Consider the following 18,900-nt stretch of genomic DNA (forward strand, 5'->3'; position numbering starts at 1 on the left):
TAGACATGCGGAGCTCCTGGAAGAATTGCGGATTATAGACTACAGGGAATACACGAACAGGCAGCATACGCAGGCTGACCGAGCCAGACCCCTACTCGCCCGCCTCCTGCGGGACTCCCCGATCAGCCAACCCATTCTGAGGGTTTTCGACCAATATGGCCGCTCAGCTACCACCCAAATAGGGATCAACACGGCGTTTAAGGACTACTACACCACATTGTATAGTCCCCCACAGCCCCTAGCGGAGCCCGCAATTGCGGCCTTCATGGAGGGTCTGGCCCTCCCAAAACTTACTGTCGCTCAGAATAAAGACTTGAAGCGTACTATTACGGTGGCGGAAATCAGACAGGCGATAAGAGCCCTTCCGAAGGGCAAGGCCCCTGGAACAGATGGCCTGCCAACGGAGTTCTACGCCACATATATAGACCTTCTGGCCCCACGGTTACATACTGTTTATCTGGCAGCCCTACGTACAACCTTCCTGCCGCAGTCATCCATGCAGGCCCTGATCACATCCCTCTTGAAACCGGCCAAAGATGGTCTGCAGCTGGCCGACTACAGACCCCTGTCCCTTCTCAATACTGATTCTAAAATACTGAGCAAGGTACTGGCGTCAAGGCTCGTGCAATACGTGCCCCAGCTGGTACACCCAGACCAATGCGGTTTTGTAACGGGCCGCAATACGGCCATGAATCTTAGGCGCTTGGCTCAGCTCATGCTCGGAGACAATATGGAAGCGGGCCCCGAAGGGTGCATTTCTTTAGACTTACGACAAGCTTTCGATTCCCTGAGGTGGGACTATATGTTCGCCACCCTGTTAAAATTCGGGATACCACCCGAATTCCTCGCTTGGATCAGATTACTATACACCAGCCCCACTGCCAGGGTGCGCACCTCCAATCAAATCTCAGGTCCTCTGGCCATTGCCAGAGGCATCAGACAGGGCTGCCCGCTCTCCCCTCTCCTCTTTGTCCTTGCCCTCGAACCCTTACTTTGTAGGCTCAGGTTGATGGCCCCCCAATATGGCGTACGGCGCCATGGCACGGACCATGTTGTGTCTGCCTACGCGGATGATATCATATTGTATCTCCGTGACCTTAGAGGTGATTTAAGCCCGATTTCTCGGGTTTTCGAGGATTTCAGAGAGATCTCTGGCCTCACCATAAGCGAGTCTAAGTCCTACGGGTTCACCTTTGCAGCCACAGAGGGGTCGGCTCCCCTGCCCTTTGCCCCTCATGCATTCCAGATGGCTGACACTACCTTCCGATACCTGGGGATCCAGACATACAGAGAGGCGAGCATGATGATAGACGGCAACCTAGGGAAGGCCATTCGGGCGCTGAAATCACAGATTCAGTTTTGGCTTACGTTGCCGCTCTCAATACCCGGAAGGGTGGCAATCTCCAAGATGGTGATGCTCCCCCGGCTTATCTACTACTTCACCAACTTGCCGTTCCTGATCCCAGCGGCGACATTTAAGACCCTCGACTCGCTACTAACCGAACTTGTGTGGGGAAATGGCCGCAGGCGCATAGGTCTGGCCAAGATGCAACTCCCCTCCGACTCTGGAGGCATGGGATTACCGGACCTCAGGGCTTATAATTACGCATGTCAGCTGCAATGGCTAGCTTACTGGGTGGCGGGCCGTAATCTTCACGAGATTAATTTAACAGAGGATGACCGTACGAAGGGGAGAGTGCACACCTTGCTCCTTCCTGGCTCGGACCTTCCCAGAACCGCCCCGCCACTTCTCAAGCTGGCGATCACATACTGGCGGAAGGCACTGAAGTACACGTCCCTCGGGACTCCATATGCCCCCACGATTCCATTATTGGGCATACCACTGGGTTCGGGCACACTCACGGCGACCCTACTGGATCCCTGGCATGACGCAGGCGTGACACACGTGGGTGACCTATTTGCAGAGGGACACCTACTATCTTTCGAAGACTTCAGGACTTCACAGGGCGTCCCCGGCGGCTCCTTTCTCCTACACGCCGGACTCCGACATTACATTTCATGCAAATGGTCGCCTGACGGGCGGGAGCCTACTACGAACCCTCTTATTACAATGCTCTACCTCATGGGAACGGGCGGCCACCTGACCAAGTGGCTCACGTCTAGCATTAAGTCGGGGAGGGCACTCACATTATCACCACTACGAGCGACATGGGAAGTAGAAATCGGAAGACCGCTGCGAGACAAGGAATGGGAGCGCATACTTCAGTTCCCCAGGAAGGTAGCTAGGAACCCCAAGTACAAATTCATCCAACTGATGATATTGCATAGAGCCTACCTGACACCGCGCCGACTACATGTGATGTTTCCTGCGACCAGACATAACTGCCCCCGATGTGATGCGGACGACGCATCACTAGTACATATGCTGTGGCAGTGCCCCAAACTAGGATATTTCTGGAGCACTGTCCATGACTCACTCGCGAAAACGGGTACACTGCCCCGAATACCTACACTGGAAAATACACTTCTAGGGCTGGGACCATCGACCCGCACCAGAACCGTGGCGGCGCGCTTCTCTGATCTGGCCTTGTTGCTGGCGAAGCGTGCCATCACGATGAGATGGAAATCATCGAGACCACCCAACCCCGATATGTGGCGGGCGGAGGTAGTGCGCTGGGGGAAGGCTGAGGGCGTAGCACTACAAAGGGAGGAGAATAGGGGCCTCCGGAAAACGCCGATCTCACTGGAATGGTTTGCCACATTGGGGGTCTTTGAGGCTGGCAATGACGACGGTGATGAGGATACTAGTGAATAGCCGTTTGGGGTACTACCGTGCCCCGACTCACTCTCCTATGCACGACCACGACCACCACTGCCTACGGTGCACTACGATGGGGACGGACAGCCCCGACCCATCGCTCACACTACCCCATCTTACCTGTGTGTTAGCCTTGCGCTTTGTATCATTACATTGAGTGTGACCCACATGTCGATATTTCATTTATGTGCCTACTAAGAGAGTGTCGGGTGGGATTTCGTAGGGGTGGAGGGTGGGACCGGTTGTGAAAGGGTTTTGTTAGTTTGTTCCAATACATCGACAAAATGAAAAATCGAATTCACTATGTTCCTATATATGCTTGGAGCAACTGCATACATGTACCTGCGGAATTTACACTAAGACTATATGAATGAGGTTGTATGCTATTACTGCTCACAAAACTATGCTAATAAACAGATTTAAAAAAAAAAAGAATTGGATTAGCTAGTGCCATCCATGCCGAGCTGTAAAATTACAAAAGCCTTTTCCCACTCCAGGCACAGTATTACAGCTCTGGATTGGTCAAATACCATTGAACACCCCAATCCACTCGGAGTCAAGGGGGAAACAAAAGGGGAGAGGCCGCCCCCCCACTGAATTCTTTTTCTTTCACACTTAGAGAGAGAGTTGCCGATGAAGAGAAGTGGGTAAACTGACAAGTACCAGTCAGCAACCCCTTTGGTGGTTCTACCGTGAGGTGCTCTCTCTATTTTCACACATTTTCTCATTGGTGGAAGGTGGGACTTAGCCTGGATGGTTGTATTTGTTGTTTTAAAGTGAAAATAGTTAGTGATACACTGTGACAAATCAGAGTAGTTTGAAAAATTACACTCAAGGGAATTGAGAAGAGTTTTGAAAACCCTTGGATTGTCATTCACTTTAGGATTTAGTGTAATTGGGGCGAGGACTTTGTTGTTTATAAAATACCATTGAAGCCAACCTGGAATGAATAAAAGCAAGCCTGACACGTGGTTCACTGTCATTACAGCTCTTCAGAGACATTGGGCTTCAAGGGAGCACCCAGTATAAGTCAAAACAATACCCTTTCGGGCTTAGAGTGCCACGTAAATTATGCAAAAAGGAAGCAGAGAACTCTGGGTAGTTCCCAAGTTAGGTGGAGAGCAGCACGTATATAGAGGGGTTGCTTTTATGCAGTACTGAGACTGGATGCTCAGAAGTCTTATGATTATGTCCATTGCAAGGATGCTTAAATTAAGAGACCTGCTCAGTATTGTTCTTGAGCCCTATATAAGGGATCAAGTTCTATGATCGGTACAAATGGTGTAAGAGCCGACTTGAACTGCAATGCACACAGAAAAGAAACAGACAAGGGTGTAGGTTGTTCCCGACTCCTTATAGGGGTGGCATTGAGACAGCCTTCATGGTATGCTACAGCTGATGCCACCAACACAGTAAAATGAAAAGGAATGGATTTGGGTCAGGCCCATTGAACTATTGGTTGCCTTGTTTCATGCTCATTTAGCTACTGATTGATAAAAATATCAGCCATAGCGGATACAATATTTCCTCTTAACTGTCGTGCTATCTGATTGGGAATTTCGTGTATTAGTTTACCAATGGAATACTTGGATGATGAGGTGAATTGCGATCTGTTATTGGTTGCCACTCAGACCTTCCCGTGTAAAGAACGGGGTGGCTTGGGTGAGGTTTATTCAGAAATCCATGGTGGTATCCAGAGAAAGGGGTACTAGTACAGAAGCATCCCATCCCTTACATGCACCAAGGAACACACAACTGAGTCCTGCCTGTAACAGCTGCTTCCTGAACAGTGTTGGCCAGTTAAGACCAGGGAGTACGGAGCTAGGTTAAGTGTTCTTCCTGCGTTAAACTGTGGCTGGGGTTTCAGGGAGGGTGTCACATTCAGGGAACTACTTTTTTCATTTGCTGTCAGCACTCCATGAGAATGCATGTGCTGTCTTTCCCTCTTCCTTTTGTGCTACTTTCCAAACAAATAACTGGTCCCCTTCCCCCAAGCACTCCATGTTTTTGACTCCTCCCCCCTAAGTCTTCCATTGCTTCTCTCAACAGATATTTGTTGCTCTTTATCATTTTTACTTACTCCATCCACCTCAACTTTTTCCGTTCCTCACCCACCCAGCGCCTCATTTCTCTACCATCCCTCATTTGACTTCAGCTGATGAACTCTGCAATCAAACAGGTCGCAGTGCCATGACCAGGAAGTCTTGTAACTAACTACCCTCTACTCTACTACACCAGCTTGCACTTCTATGGGTCATCTGTTCACAGTGGGGAAGTGCTGTGTCTTCTGGTGGCCCTTACAGTATTATACATACTATCTGTTTTGTTTAAAATTAAGTTTTTCAGTCCAACTTGGTCAAATATAATTTGTAAGCACACTTCCCCAATCGAGGCCCCAGACTCACTCCCATCTTGTTAAGCAAGTTCTCTGCCACCACTTCCTCTGATGGAGGAAATTGTATTTCTTGGTATAGTGGTAGTGTCTGAGAGTTTGTGCACAATGCATTCTTTCTTTTTGAAGGAAAATGCAGGAATTGTTCACCCATGTCCAACTCCGCATTTTGGGAGTATGGTTCACCTCATCTGGGTTTGTCTTGATGTTCTTGACATGTTGCTGTGGTACATTTAATAGTAACATATGTCGCTGTACTTTTCCTTTTCTACATAGTATGGAAAACACACCAGAAGACTCCATGTGTGGCAAACACTTCACACAATACAAAAGATAAAATAACTTGTGTAATTCTCACATAGACTTAGTAGAGGGCAGCAGTCCCCCGACTGCTTTTAAATAAAAACAAGACCCTATTATCTGAAAGAAACCAATGGCGACACTGACTTCCGAACATACACAATATCTGGTAAAAAAATAAAACAAAAGCAGGTAAAAAAAGCTTTAAAAAGTGAGGAGAACTTGGTCTGTGCTCTTCCTGCATTTAGCAGTTCACCTAAATCGCATTGTTGACTTCATTCATAGTGTGTCCTACTACAAAAGGTCTCCTGTAGGTCATAACATTTATTTTCTACCTTACCTGTTTTTCCATTTAACAGCACTGTTCACTGTCCCAAAAGGTCCCAAAGACAACAGTATGCATATTAATTCCTCAGCAGGCTTTATCTCTATAACCATGGAAAGCAGGTAAAGGCCCAGCTCAGACAGTAATATTTCATATATTCATCTGTTCTTTACAAGGTGTACAAACAGCAGGACATCCCTGACTTACAATAAAGCAGTATGGAATACCCCACAACATATACCTCCTCTCCTAAGTAAAAATATATCCTTTCAGCAGATCATCGCTATTTGACCTAAGAAAACAGCAACATGATGGTGCATTAAATGCCCACCATTAACCCAACATCTGCTGCAATACAATCTTCATGAGGTGCAAACTGGGCTTTTCGTAAGAGGAGATTGTGTGCTGGAAAATAGGATAGGCAGGGGGTGTGAGAGAGAAACTTACATGTAGAAATGGGTAAAATGAGGAGAGGTAAAGAAGCAAGAAAGAATTTACAAAAGGAATGATTGATGAAAGGAAGGAAATAAAAGCATGAGCCTGGTAAGCTCTGGAAAACACTCTTCCAGTGAAATGTTAGCGCACACGCAAGGCGCTTACGTTATTGCTATAGGAAAAACTGTTCTTAGAGCTAGGAGACACAGGGAACAGCTACACATTGGCTCAAATGGGGTGAACATCAAGAATGTTACAAACAGATTAAGGTCTCACTGTGGCATTGCAAAAACGGTTTGGGTAGGAACATGTGGGAGGGCGGTAAGGGAACGGCGGTGGCAGTTTCTCCCGACCCCGCTTGGTGCCAGTTAACATTTTCAGAGCGGAACACTCTGTATGGTATTGTGGATCTTGTTGCAAATCTTAAATGTTACTCTTTTAAAATTGATTACTAATTTTAATTCACTCACGCTGTGTAAAAATTGACTACGATTTTTAATCCACTCACGCTGTGTTGAAATTGATTAATAATTTCAAACCACTCACCCACCGTGTACCCACGCTCATTCCCGGAGCTGCCAGGGACATTGGGGCTCATTTCCGAAGTCTGTGCTCGGTGTTTCAGCCTGCCCGCCCCGGTCCGACTCGGTATCCAATACCGTAGAGCGGAGGGCGGGACAGGTAAGAGCCAGACACGCCCAGACACTCCCAGACAGTCGAGCGGTTAGCGCTCTAGCCTTACAGCTCAAAGGGCTATTTAGCCACTCATCGGCACAAGCGCGCAGCGGTTGCGCGCAGTGGGGCGCCTAAGTTTGCGCCTAAGACGAGCCAAAGACCAGCCCGTCTGTGCCCGTCCGCAACTGGGGCCAGGGGCTATGGGGACTAGATCTGCAAATCTGGGAGCTCACTCTACCAGTCGGATATCCTATTCCCCTCAGCTACTTACAAAATTACGGGAGAAACCGTTACAGGGATGTATAGGCGGAGAAAACTTTCTTCTAGAAGGGCCTTTTTCCTGCCGCCATTGTCGACCCCAGTTTAACACGCTTAAGGAGGAAGGTGGCGTTACTGGTCGCATTGATAGGTACCACCATAACCCTATCAGTAATGAAAAGGATAATGCTTCTTTAGGGTACAAGAATCTGCTCTGTAACGTTAGATCATTATCGAAACACACAGCCGAGGTATGGGATCTAATCTCTTCGAAAGAACCTGATCTGTGTTTCCTTACAGAAACATGGCTAAAACCCCACTCGGTTCCTGCCATAACCTTAGGAATCCCGACTGGGTACAAAATAGTTAGATTAGATCGCCCCACCAAGATAGGGGGAGGGATTGCGGTTGTTCACAAACAAGAAATTGATATTTCCATATTAGAGGAACTAAGCACACCAGAACTAGAATTGCTGATCTTTAAAATTAGCTTCACACCCAAGGGAAGCCGAATGGGAGCTTAGGTGTACTGCCCCCCTGGACCGTGCACAAACTTCTCTAATACACTGGTTGAAACACTTGCCTCATATGTGAATAATGACAGTGACTTTTTACTAGTAGGGGATTTTAATGTACACAGTGAATTAGGAGATTGCAGTGAGGCACAATCTTTACTGACGGACCTATCCCTACTGGGCTTAAAACAAAGAAATTGCGGGCCCACACATCAGGCAGGTCACACATTGGATTTGATCCTATCCAATTCTCCGTTGGTCACTTGCCTTCCCCCAATGCAAGTAAATTGGACTGACCATTTTATCATTGAATTTCATACTCCCCACATTAAACCTACCCCCTCAGGCCCGGTCCCTTTGCCCAGCAAACGAAGACAGTGGCACAAAATTAATCAAGTTTCATTCAAAGAGAGGTTTGTAGAACCCGCTATCACTCCTGTAGAGAATATCGAAACAGCTCTAAAGAAATTCGAAGGGGAACCAAGGGAGCTATAAATGATATAGCCCCTCTGAAATTGTTCAAACCACGCCCAGCCCATAAACAAGAAGTCTGGTTTTCAGAGCATTTAAGGACACTGAAACAAGCCGCCAGAAAACTTGAAAAGAGGTGGAGAACGTCCCATTTGGCGGACGACAAGAACCGCTACTGGGACTCCCTATCAATTTATCACAAAGCCATTCGCACAGCACGCAAAACATACATTGCGTCCCAAATCACAGCTGCAGGAAATTCCCCTAGGGTTTTGTACCAAAGCCTACATTCTTTTGTCAAACCTGTAGCATGTGAAAGTTCTGAGTTGGCATCACAGCAGCTATGTGATGAGATTTCCCAGTTCTTCACTAATAAAATAGACATAATTTATGAGAAAATTATTAATTCTAATATGGCATTTAGTACAGACAAATCACTCGCTCAGATCAAGGATGAACCTAATTCTATCATCCACAACCTTGACATGTTCCCCCCTATCACCGCAGAGGAGGTATTATCTTTAACCTCACAGATAAAGAGTGGAAGTCCGGATGACATGATTCCAGCTAGAATAATACCCATGCTTGCTGAAGAATTATACCCTGTGATTCAGAGGCTCGTGAATCTCTCACTAAACTCAGGTGACGTCCCCAGGGGATGGAAACAGGCCTTGGTAAGACCGATCAGGAAAAATACCGCCATACCATGGACCGAATTATCCAATCTTAGGCCCATATCCCTGCTACCATTCTTAGGGAAACTGACCGAAAAACATGTCAATCGCCATGTGTCAAACTACATTGAACATGCAGGGGGGATGGACTATTCTCAATCAGGGTTCAGGCCGAAGCACAGCACAGAGTCAACCCTTCTGTCAGTCACAGACGACTTGCATATGTATCAGGACAAGGGCTACGCCGTGATCCTGGTACTACTAGATCTGTCGGCAGCGTTCGACACCGTGTCACATTCCATCCTGACTGACCGGTTGGCGAACATTGGACTAAAGAACAAAGCCCTTGCCTGGCTAAGGGGTTTCTTATCCAATCGCACCCAGAGGGTCACCATGGGTGCATATCGCTCAGTGGAGGTAGAGATTTTGAAAGAGGTGCCACAGGGCTCTTGTTTGAGCCCAACCCTCTTTAACATCTACGTGGCACCCCTGGCAAGAGTGATGCGGACGTATGGCTTCATCCCAGTGTCATATGCGGATGACACGCAGCTCCTCTTTCCTTTCAAAACTCTCTCCACTGAAGTAAAGAACTCCTTCTCATTAGGCATGAAGGCTGTAGCACAATGGATGTCCTCTAACTGCCTTCAGTGCAATGTCAGTAAAACAGAAGTCATGCTGTTCGGGGAGGCTAAAATGCTATGGACTCCTGACTGGTGGCCACACGTCCTGAACCAAAGCAGGTCGTTAAAAATCTGGGGATCCGTTTGGATCAAGAACTTTCTCTGAAACAGCACAGCAACTATGTCATAGGCTCTTGTTTCCACACTATTAGCCTGTTGCACAAAGTTTTTCCCCTGCTCCCAGATTCCTTCAGGAGAACTTTGGTACAGGCTCTTGTTCTAAGTCGGATCGACTACTGTAACGGCTTGCTACTCTCTGCAAACGAGGGAGTGCTGGCCAAGCTCCGAGTAATCCAGAACACGGCGGCCCACCTGGTCCTGAATGTCCCTCCGAGAACTGCGTCCAAACCTCTTTTGGACCAACTACACTGGCTCTCAATCCGACAGAGAACAAAGTTTAAAATATGCTGTTTAATACATAAAAGCTTAAACGGACAAGGGCCCGTCTACCTGGAAAACAAATTCATTCCATATGTCCCTACCCGATCTCTCAGATCTAGCAACCACCTTCTCTTGGTGGTGCCCCGTGCAAGAAAGGCCAGACACGGAGGCAAAGCTCTATCTGTAACTGGACCATCACTGTGGAACAAGCTCCCTCTGTCTCTCAGACAATGTTCAGAACACCTAAAATTTAGAAGGTAGCTTAAAACCCTGCTGTTTAGAAACCAGATCTAGATCCATATGATTCTACTCTTGCTCTGTCTTTGTTTCCTTGCTCCCAGGCGCAGAGATACTCCTCCGGGAGTTTATTCAAGCACGTTACAAACCCGCAAATAAATAAATATCAAAAGCAGTCAACTGTTGCTGCTCAATCTGAATGCTTGAAAGTGCACGTTGTGCAGGCCAGCATGCCCTGTTGGTGTGACAGAAGATCCTCCTGAAGCGACAGCTAGATCAGAGGACAGATGCTCATGGACCTAAGTTCCAGGCACCACACACACCAGGCCTACTCCGGGCCATTAAGTTGACTTGGGGCTGGTTGTTCCTGATCTTTTTCAGAACTCTGTGCAGGAGAGGTAGAGGTGGGAAGGTGGACAAGAGTCCTGAGCTCCACTCCAGTCAGAAAGCATATCCAAGGGAGAGTTGCTTTGGGAGCTCCAACGCACAAAAGCTAAGACACTGCATGTGCCTGGTGGTGGGGAAAAGATCGAGTTAGGTTTGTTTTTGGTGTTTAAAGATCCTGCCTAATGGTGTAAGACCAATGAAATTCCTTGAAGACTCCACAGTTGTGCAGCAACCACTACCATCACCTTTGTGAACACCTGAGGAGGACTGGTGAGGTCACAGGGGAGGACTAAGAGCTGAAAACGCTTGTGGTGCACTTGGAACTGCAGGTAACTTCTGTGGGACTGCATCTTGAATTAGTCATTTTTGCTGAAAACGTTCAGAGGGCCATGTTCTAAGATAGGATGAAACAGACAGGAAGTGCACAGCGTTTCCGTACTGGACAATTTGAAGCACTAACCTGTTACAAGTGATGCTTAGCAACCCGTGGAGGTAATAACGCACCGTAGACCCTCATCCAAATAGAATTAAACCCTTAAGTCAGAAAGGAGAGGAGAGAATGACAAAAGACTACCAACCCTTGTAAATAAACATAAAAGAAAGGAAGATGCAAATCCTGAGTTGCACTACACTTTGAGGAGTCTAATACAGGACACTATTGTTACACTGTGTATGTTGTATGAGTTTTGTCAGGACACTAGATATGAGAGTGTAAGTTTGTATGAATGCAGGCACGAGTGACAGTTTTCTTTTCTTTTTGCATATAGATTGTTCAGGGGGTTCAGTTGAACAATGTTGTAGATTTGTATTGTATATAATTGTACAAATGCTAGTATGTCAATGTATCACAATCATGATTATATGTTTACCAAAAAATGAAAAAATATTTTTGATATAAAAATGAATAAATGGAATATAACAAATACTATTCCTAAGTGAATGATTCTATGTACCTTGATGCATCCCAAAAGATATTGCGAATAGACTTAAATGCTACTATGTAAAGATGGATAGGTCATAATAAAGGTTTCCCCCATTTGATTGTTGTTCTAATAACGTATCCTGTCTCCAGTAGGGTGATGATGTGCAGCCAAGGGCAACCTAAAAGGGCTTGGGATTGGCAATGGGGATGCAGGAGGCTTGACGTTTTCAGCCAAATCCCTGACCTCTACCTCAAAAGGACTCGGTCTGTTGCTGCAGAAGTAGTCCTTGACATTGCTTCTGCTGGGTGCCCCTTCCAAAGCCTCAAAAGGGCGGTCGTGTAGAGTATATTGCAGCACTGGCACAGAAAGTCCAAGGGAGTGCACTAAGGCTCTGCTTTCCTTCAAGTGCTCCAGGGCTGAATTGGCTTTTTCTCCATGGGTGCCATTGAATGGCATGTTCATCAGTGATTCCTGGACAGCACTGGAGAAGCCTCGGGATCTTAATCAGGTGTGTCAGTGAAGCACCACTCTGGTACTGACTGCCTTACCAAGCAATCAGTGGTGTCCAGAACCCATCTAATGGTATGCTTTGCAGCTTCTTGTCCATCTTGAATGATCTCAGCCAGATTGGCGTAAAACTCATCTAGGACCACTGGAGGGGTTTTGCTTACCATGCCACGTAATGGGTTTGAATAACCTCCTAAGAGGGATCTGGAATTGACTGATCTCTGGGCAAGGGTGACATTCTCCTTCCAAAGGCCTCCAAGAATTTAGACTCTGTATCTCGTGGCGTAGTCAGGAAAGAGTTAGGATTCAACCTGCTTATAGAAGTTTGCACCACAAGACTCTCAGGAGTAGGGTGCTGGAGGATAAAGGATGGGTCCCGGAGCAGGTGTGTGCCACTAGGTAATTTGCCTATTTACAGGTGGGCAAGATTTGGGTTTGGCTCAAATGCCCCTTAACGTGTCTGTTAGAAACTCATTGATTAGAACAAGTGGCTCGATAGATGCTTACCCAGGATGCAGGACATCCGTGACAACATTTGTTTTTACCTCTACTGATGGCAGTTGGAGGTCGAGGACTTCTGCAGCCATCTTGATGACCATGGTGTAAAGTTGGGAATGGTCCTCACTATCATGGGATTTTGGATCTTAGAAATATGTCTGTATGGTAATGTCCCATCAGAATCCAAATAGGGCTGCATGTGCTGTGTTTCGGGTCGAAATGGGTGTGAATTTGGCCAAGGTCGAGGAGGATCCGCTTCAGAGTCTTAAAAGGACCCTCAGTTCTTCCTCAAGCATTGATGCATGAGGAACCAGAGAGGAACTTGGCAGAGGTTCGGAAGTCGAGATTGACATTAGTTCTAGAGTTGGAGCAGCCTGCGTAGTGGGTCAAGAGGCACAATCGGGGTTGGGGATATATTTGCCAGCTGTAGTCCAACTGGAGGCCTTCTTGAAACCTTTGGGACCCTTGGGTGTGTCTGTGGGAGACGGTAGGGTGCTGAATATGTGCAACATGCCCTCCTTGAAGGTTTTGAGTTGCTGCATCATCGCCGAATGACCCCGGAATTCAGGTTAGATTGGGATGAATGGAGGGATTGGCTCCAAAGCAGTGGACTGGGACAAAGACTGGGAGGCACCCTGACGTCTGTGTGACTTCTCTTGATGAGAGTGGCGGAAGAAGGGGAGTCACTTATGTTTGTTTTTTCTTGGTCTTCGACTTACCTGTCGATTTGGTATGGGAATAAGCTTTCCGACAGTGTTCAGCGATGTAGAACTTGGCCTTGTGGTCTCGGATGGCCTTTGTTTCATCACAAAACAGTTGTCGCACAACTTTGAGTTGTATTAGACACCCAGACATACCTGGAAGGAGTGTACCACCAATATCTGCTTAAGGCAGTACATGCATGGTGTGAAGTCTGTAGTTTTAGGGAGGAAAAAGTTCATCAAAGGACAGAAGAATAAGATACCAGCATCGGATCCAGATCTGAATCAGAAAGAAAGAAAGCAAATGACGTCAGCAAGCTGGAGTGGCGGACATATGTGGCTCCAGCGTCATATTGGAGGACCAGACCGAGTTGATGTGGATTCGCACACTGGCACCGGTTAGTGTCCAAGAGAATTGCTTAGAATATTTTCCAGATCCAGTCCAGTGCCTGGGGATACTCACAAGGTGATCCATCAATGCGAGCACTGATAACGACTGATTTTTAAAGTTTTGAAAGCACTGAAAAAAAGCCACCATTATTCAAATCACATAAAATCTGAAAGCAGGAAAGCCTTTGACAAAGAAAATAATGGAGTAAACTAAGTTTGCTGTTTCAGTGAGGGGAATATATCAAATATTAAATTCCAAGGTACATAAGCAAGACTGTGAAAAAGAGCTCTGGGTTCCTTTTAAACAAGCATATACATTTCTGTGATGACAGGGAAAAGTGTGTTAACTAGATCAAGTTTACATAAAAACATACATTTAATTAAAGCCTTTATTTAGAACTGTTTCAAGTTGAGGGAACTAAAGTGCTTCACAACTTTCCCCTAATAAAAGTATTCTATTACCCTTTCTGGGTCTATTCCACAGTTTATAACAACTGTGAAAATAAATGGAAACTATTGACTCTGGCAGAGTTCCCATAGCTAACGTCCTGCCTCTCTTCCTTGGAGAACGGTGACTCGGACAAGAGCTTCTGCCATCCCCTCTGGGTATAACTTAATACTACAAAAAAGTGCCTACAGTCTAAGGGGCCTATTTAGAGTTTGGCCGATAGTGTTAGTACTGTCACCGTCGCAGAGTACTTTACACCCACCGTTGTGAGGGTACTCAGCCCACCAAATTTAGGAATGCCCAGCAGACATCTCTAACATTAACAAGATCAGCTGTCACGGGGTTCAGTACACATTTCATTTTTTTGTATTCAAAAACAAAATCCCAAAGAGGGGTTTTGCTTTTGGAAATAAAAAAACACAATTATCCTCTCGCCATGAGAGTTTTGTGAAAGTAAAAACTGGCCTTGTGTCTGCCCAGTCGGCCGGACACATGCCCAAACAGCTGACTGCCCTTACTCTGTCAGGCCATCGGAGTGGAATGCAGGTGGCAGAATCGGATTAGTCTCCACATAGGTCTGTCTGTATCTTAATCAGACGGGTGGACCTTCAGTTTGACAGGGAGTGTACTCCAGTACCTTTGTGATGGAGTACACTCTGTCAAACTTTAAATTGACCCCTTAATTCCTGTTCTTATCACATCTCTACATCAAATGCCACGGTCAGATTTACGCAAACTACAATATTTTAAAGAAGAACTGATAACAGCCTAGAATATCTAGCAGAAAGTGAACGCCTGAAAGTAACAGTCACTGAGAGGCATTGCATATTCTGACATCCAAATATATTATCAGAGCTATCCTTTTCATCAAGCAGGAACTGACACATATTCAAAAAAATGTGGAGACCCCAATCCACTACGTCAGAATAACGGCTTAAGATAATATTCTATACCCTTCCGTTTCTCCAAATGTGATAATGTTAACAAGAGTTAATTCTGCTAGACGAGTGTTCAGGGAGAGTGAGTGAGTGAGTGTGAAGTTTATCTAAGTGAAAGAAGTGAGCAATCCGTATGTAAAACTGCACCGTTAATCAATTAATTTGAACAACTGGAGGAACTTCAGAATTGTTTACACTATTCAGGTGTTAAACACCAGAAAGATAGTAGCCTCTGACGTCTTAAAAACATAGAAGTTCTCTTAATGTACTATAGTAAGCTCATCACTGTCTACGTAGAGGAAAACTGCGTATCCTGATTTAGTTTCTGCCCTCTTAACTATCAACCGTAAAAGTAACACAGAACCTCTCTGTTAACGTGGGAATCAAATGTCTTGATGGCTTCTACTAGGATCAACACTTATGAGTTCTTCACTTTGGAATGGCTTACCAGTCTTCAACAAAAGCATTGTCCTGACCTGCAACTTCTAATACAACACAAAATATTTCTGCTAGTGTATTTGACAACTTAGAAGCTTTACAACACACACCTCAAAGAAGACTCATCATACCGGAAAATACAGGGTATCTAGGAGTAAATAAACAGTCCTCGAGTTTTTGGAGGAAGTAAAGTCTACAGTTAGTTCAATTACTAAACTGTAGCTCCTCCTGAACAATTCATTCTTGCTCTTAAATGGCCTGTTTTCGAGTATATAACAGATACATTTTGTTTCTAGTAGTTTGCAACAAGCCTAATTCTTGCAAAACGAATTATACTGAACATGTGAAAATTGATTGTTGGACAAATGATCAGCCCATGCAAAACCCCCAGAAAAGTGTTTCTAGCCACCCCAGGGGTATACATTAACTTCTAAAAACACCTAGTCTAAGTATTTAGAATTTTATGACTAATTCATTAGCCCTGTTTTACTTACATAGTACTACCTGATTGGGTCTTTACGAAAGGTTGTTGGATTGTTTCATTATTTGTGACTTGTATGTATTGTTCAGAATATGTATCAAATTATCTTTTTATTCCATGTTTAGCTTGTGTTGGCAGATAGCTGCACTCTTATTACAATGTGAATAAACTGTATGATATAAATAATGCACGGCCTTTTAAAAAATCCTTAACAAATTTTTCACTGAATCAATTTTTGCCCCAACCTCCCCACCCTCGTTCAACTTCAACCTACTGAAGTAGGGTTGTTTGGGATTTAGATGATTTTGTTTTATTTAAAATATTAAAAATCAAGCAGATGGCTAATAAAACATGGAAAAGTTAAAAGATACACTTAGCATATCCTGTGAGGTTTATATTTAATCATGTTATCTTCCTTAGCTGTTTAAGAAGTGTATTTGTGTGCTGTGCAAGAGTAACAAACACATTTGCTTGCTCTATCATATTCATGCATAGCATAAGGTCATATACTCTTAACAAGTGTGAGCTTAGAACTCACTGCAGTTTGGCTCAAACCTCAGTTGTCCACAGAGCCTCAGGTTCGATTATGTGAGGGATAGGTCACTTTGCTCAGAGCAATTTGTTCCAAGAAGAAGATTAGTAAAAATCGTGTTACTTACACAATTACTAAAAGTTAAATTATCACTCTACTTTATAAAGTATCCATAAGGATATTTGATGTACTGACCGATTCAAGCACACAGAGACCTTACTGAACACACTCCTATTAATACCACCCTGCCAGCTGCAAAACATATGGTAACCTTCATACAGTCAACATAAGAAACTTAAAAATAGAGCACCGGCACCTGTTTGAAATCATCCAATGACAGATTCCAGGAAGAGGCGGGGCCTTCTAACTTCTCTGGGTGGATAATGTGGCTCCTGACCTCTCGAATTGCAAGACTCATGGTACCTCTGACCTCTTCGATGGTGGAACTCTTGTCTTTGATGGGATGCTGACTACTACTGGACTCTGTGGCAGAGGCACCTTTTAAATCCCTTACTTGTTCTGGAGCGGGACTTTTGAGGTCCCTAATCTCAATAGAAGGTAAGCTCTTGGGGTGTCTGATTTCAGTGCTAGGGGCAGTTTTGGAATCTCTGACCTCTGTGTATGGAAGATTCTTGAGATCCGGAACCTCTGTGACGGAGAGCATCTTGGAATCAACACCCACTTCAGTGGGGTGGATTTTCGAATCTTCATCTTCTTCAACTGTGGGAAAATCCACTTGGTGCTTCCACACTCCATGCATCTCTCTCACCACATGATCTTTGTAGTATAACTATTAACAAAAGAAGCAGAAGAAAAGTGCAGGATGACATGAAACAGAGAGGAAAAAATATAGCTGAAGTGTAAAAAGAGCCAGGAAAGCATGCCTGAGGAAAACAAAATACACATACTCGCTCTTTGCTTTCCCTATTGTTGTTTGTAATTCCCAAGATATACTAAAGAATACATAAAAGAAATATTGAATCTTCTATTGTCTCTTCACACAAAAAGCAACCCGGAATCTGGATCTTAAGAGGCTTACTTTAATAGATATGGGGAGGTCATCACTGTCCTGGGTATCAACTCCATATACAAACATCTCAAAACCCATTATTGGGCATCTGTAACTTGCTTTTTGCAAGTTATCACCCATTATTAACATGTTCCTACCTGTGGATTCTTCATTCTGAATAAGTCCTCCTCTGAAACATAAGTATTTATTGGTGACGGTGGTCGCTCAGGGCTCCGTACACCGCTGAGCAAATCAAGCAACAGCTCCTCTGCAATAACAACCGCTTCCTTAGCTTCCAGTTCACTCTGAGACAAGGGGCAGAGAGAGAAAAGGAAAGATGTCAGCAATAGGGCACAGAGACAACACTGATGCATACTGACTGGCTACATAAACTATAGGACTTACTAGGTATGGAAAACTGACAGCTGTTGTAGACCACAAACTCCCGCAAATTGACAAGATATGTGGTCCATTCATACAATTCCTTTTGAGAAACTTCCAGGAGTTCACTTGCCCGGCATAGAGTTGCAAACACTTTGACTCACGAGCATAGAGACCAACAATGTGTGACTGAGAAAGAGCAGACTAGAGACTTCCATGCTTTCCCCGCAACCTAATACCATTGCTTCCTCATGGCAGCTAGAACAATCGATCAGTTCTCTTCCCTCACCAGCATTTACTATTCATTCTCTTCTCTTCCCCCTCTAGCCCTGAAAATGTTTGACTGGATTGACCTACTCCCCCAATGATACTTCCTTCCCGCTACGTACCCTAGTTTTTTCTATTTTCTAACGCTTGTATTATACCTCACCGGCCAGTAGATATAGGTGAGGTCCATGTTTGTATTTTTATATTTCTTAGAAACTAATAAGAGATTTATGCCATAACACTAGAGATTAGGGAAATTAACAAAGGCTTTGACAAGGAGGCCAAAAAGGCAGTCCTTTGGAAATCCAGTCCTGATTATCTGTGTTTTCTGCAGTAGCAAAGTGGCCAACCATGGACGTTCAGCACTCTGCATCTGGTACTTTTGACCTCTGCAGACAGTGTAGTCAGTGCGGCATGCTAAACACCTCTCAGCCAAATGTGGTCTGTTTAAAAAAGACAAAGGTTTTACTTTCAAATTAACATAAGTGTCAAACTGCTAAATCAAGCGTTTGAACAAATGAGCACTACGCCGTTGTAATGAAAGAAAATCTTTTCCACTGATACCTAAAACATACCATGATCTTTAAGTGTATATGTGTACCTAGAGACATAGGTGAAGGGCATATTTACAATTTGTAGAATGTATTTCTACCTTTAACTGTTGTTTTGAAAGATCTAGGAAAACCATATATGCAGAATACAGGTAATCTGGGCTGGAAAGCCTAGTTGTACAATTTTTATTAGTTTGTGAATATGAAATATATTTGCCTGAGCACAGCTGAGTGCATCAAGAAGGGGTACAGAGTTTTAGCTTTCAATCACTTTTACTGAGTTTTAAAATTACATAACTTCAGACAGGTCTTTCTGTTGTTAAAACA

The 18,900-nt window shown here is 44.8% G+C and overlaps 1 protein-coding gene across 3 annotated transcripts in view; it reads right to left on the minus strand.

Moving 5' to 3' along the window:
• MYCBPAP (MYCBP associated protein) overlaps window positions 1-18,900 on the minus strand; it is a 1,019,029-nt gene that overhangs the window by 436,671 nt on the left and 563,458 nt on the right. For 2 of the 3 annotated variants that reach the window (XM_078654451.1, XM_078654452.1), the window contains 2 exons: window positions 17,533-17,679; window positions 16,682-17,155 (listed from right to left, as the gene is read on the minus strand). In XM_078654451.1, the coding sequence (XP_078510577.1) occupies window positions 16,682-17,155; window positions 17,533-17,679 (621 nt within the window). The remainder of the gene's footprint in view (window positions 1-16,681; window positions 17,156-17,532; window positions 17,680-18,900) is intronic. The other variant, XM_078654453.1, reaches the window with a different exon arrangement.

The sequence above is a fragment of the Lissotriton helveticus genome, chromosome 7 (assembly GCF_964261635.1).
Source record: "Lissotriton helveticus chromosome 7, aLisHel1.1, whole genome shotgun sequence".
Taxonomy (NCBI): Eukaryota; Metazoa; Chordata; class Amphibia; order Caudata; family Salamandridae; genus Lissotriton; species Lissotriton helveticus.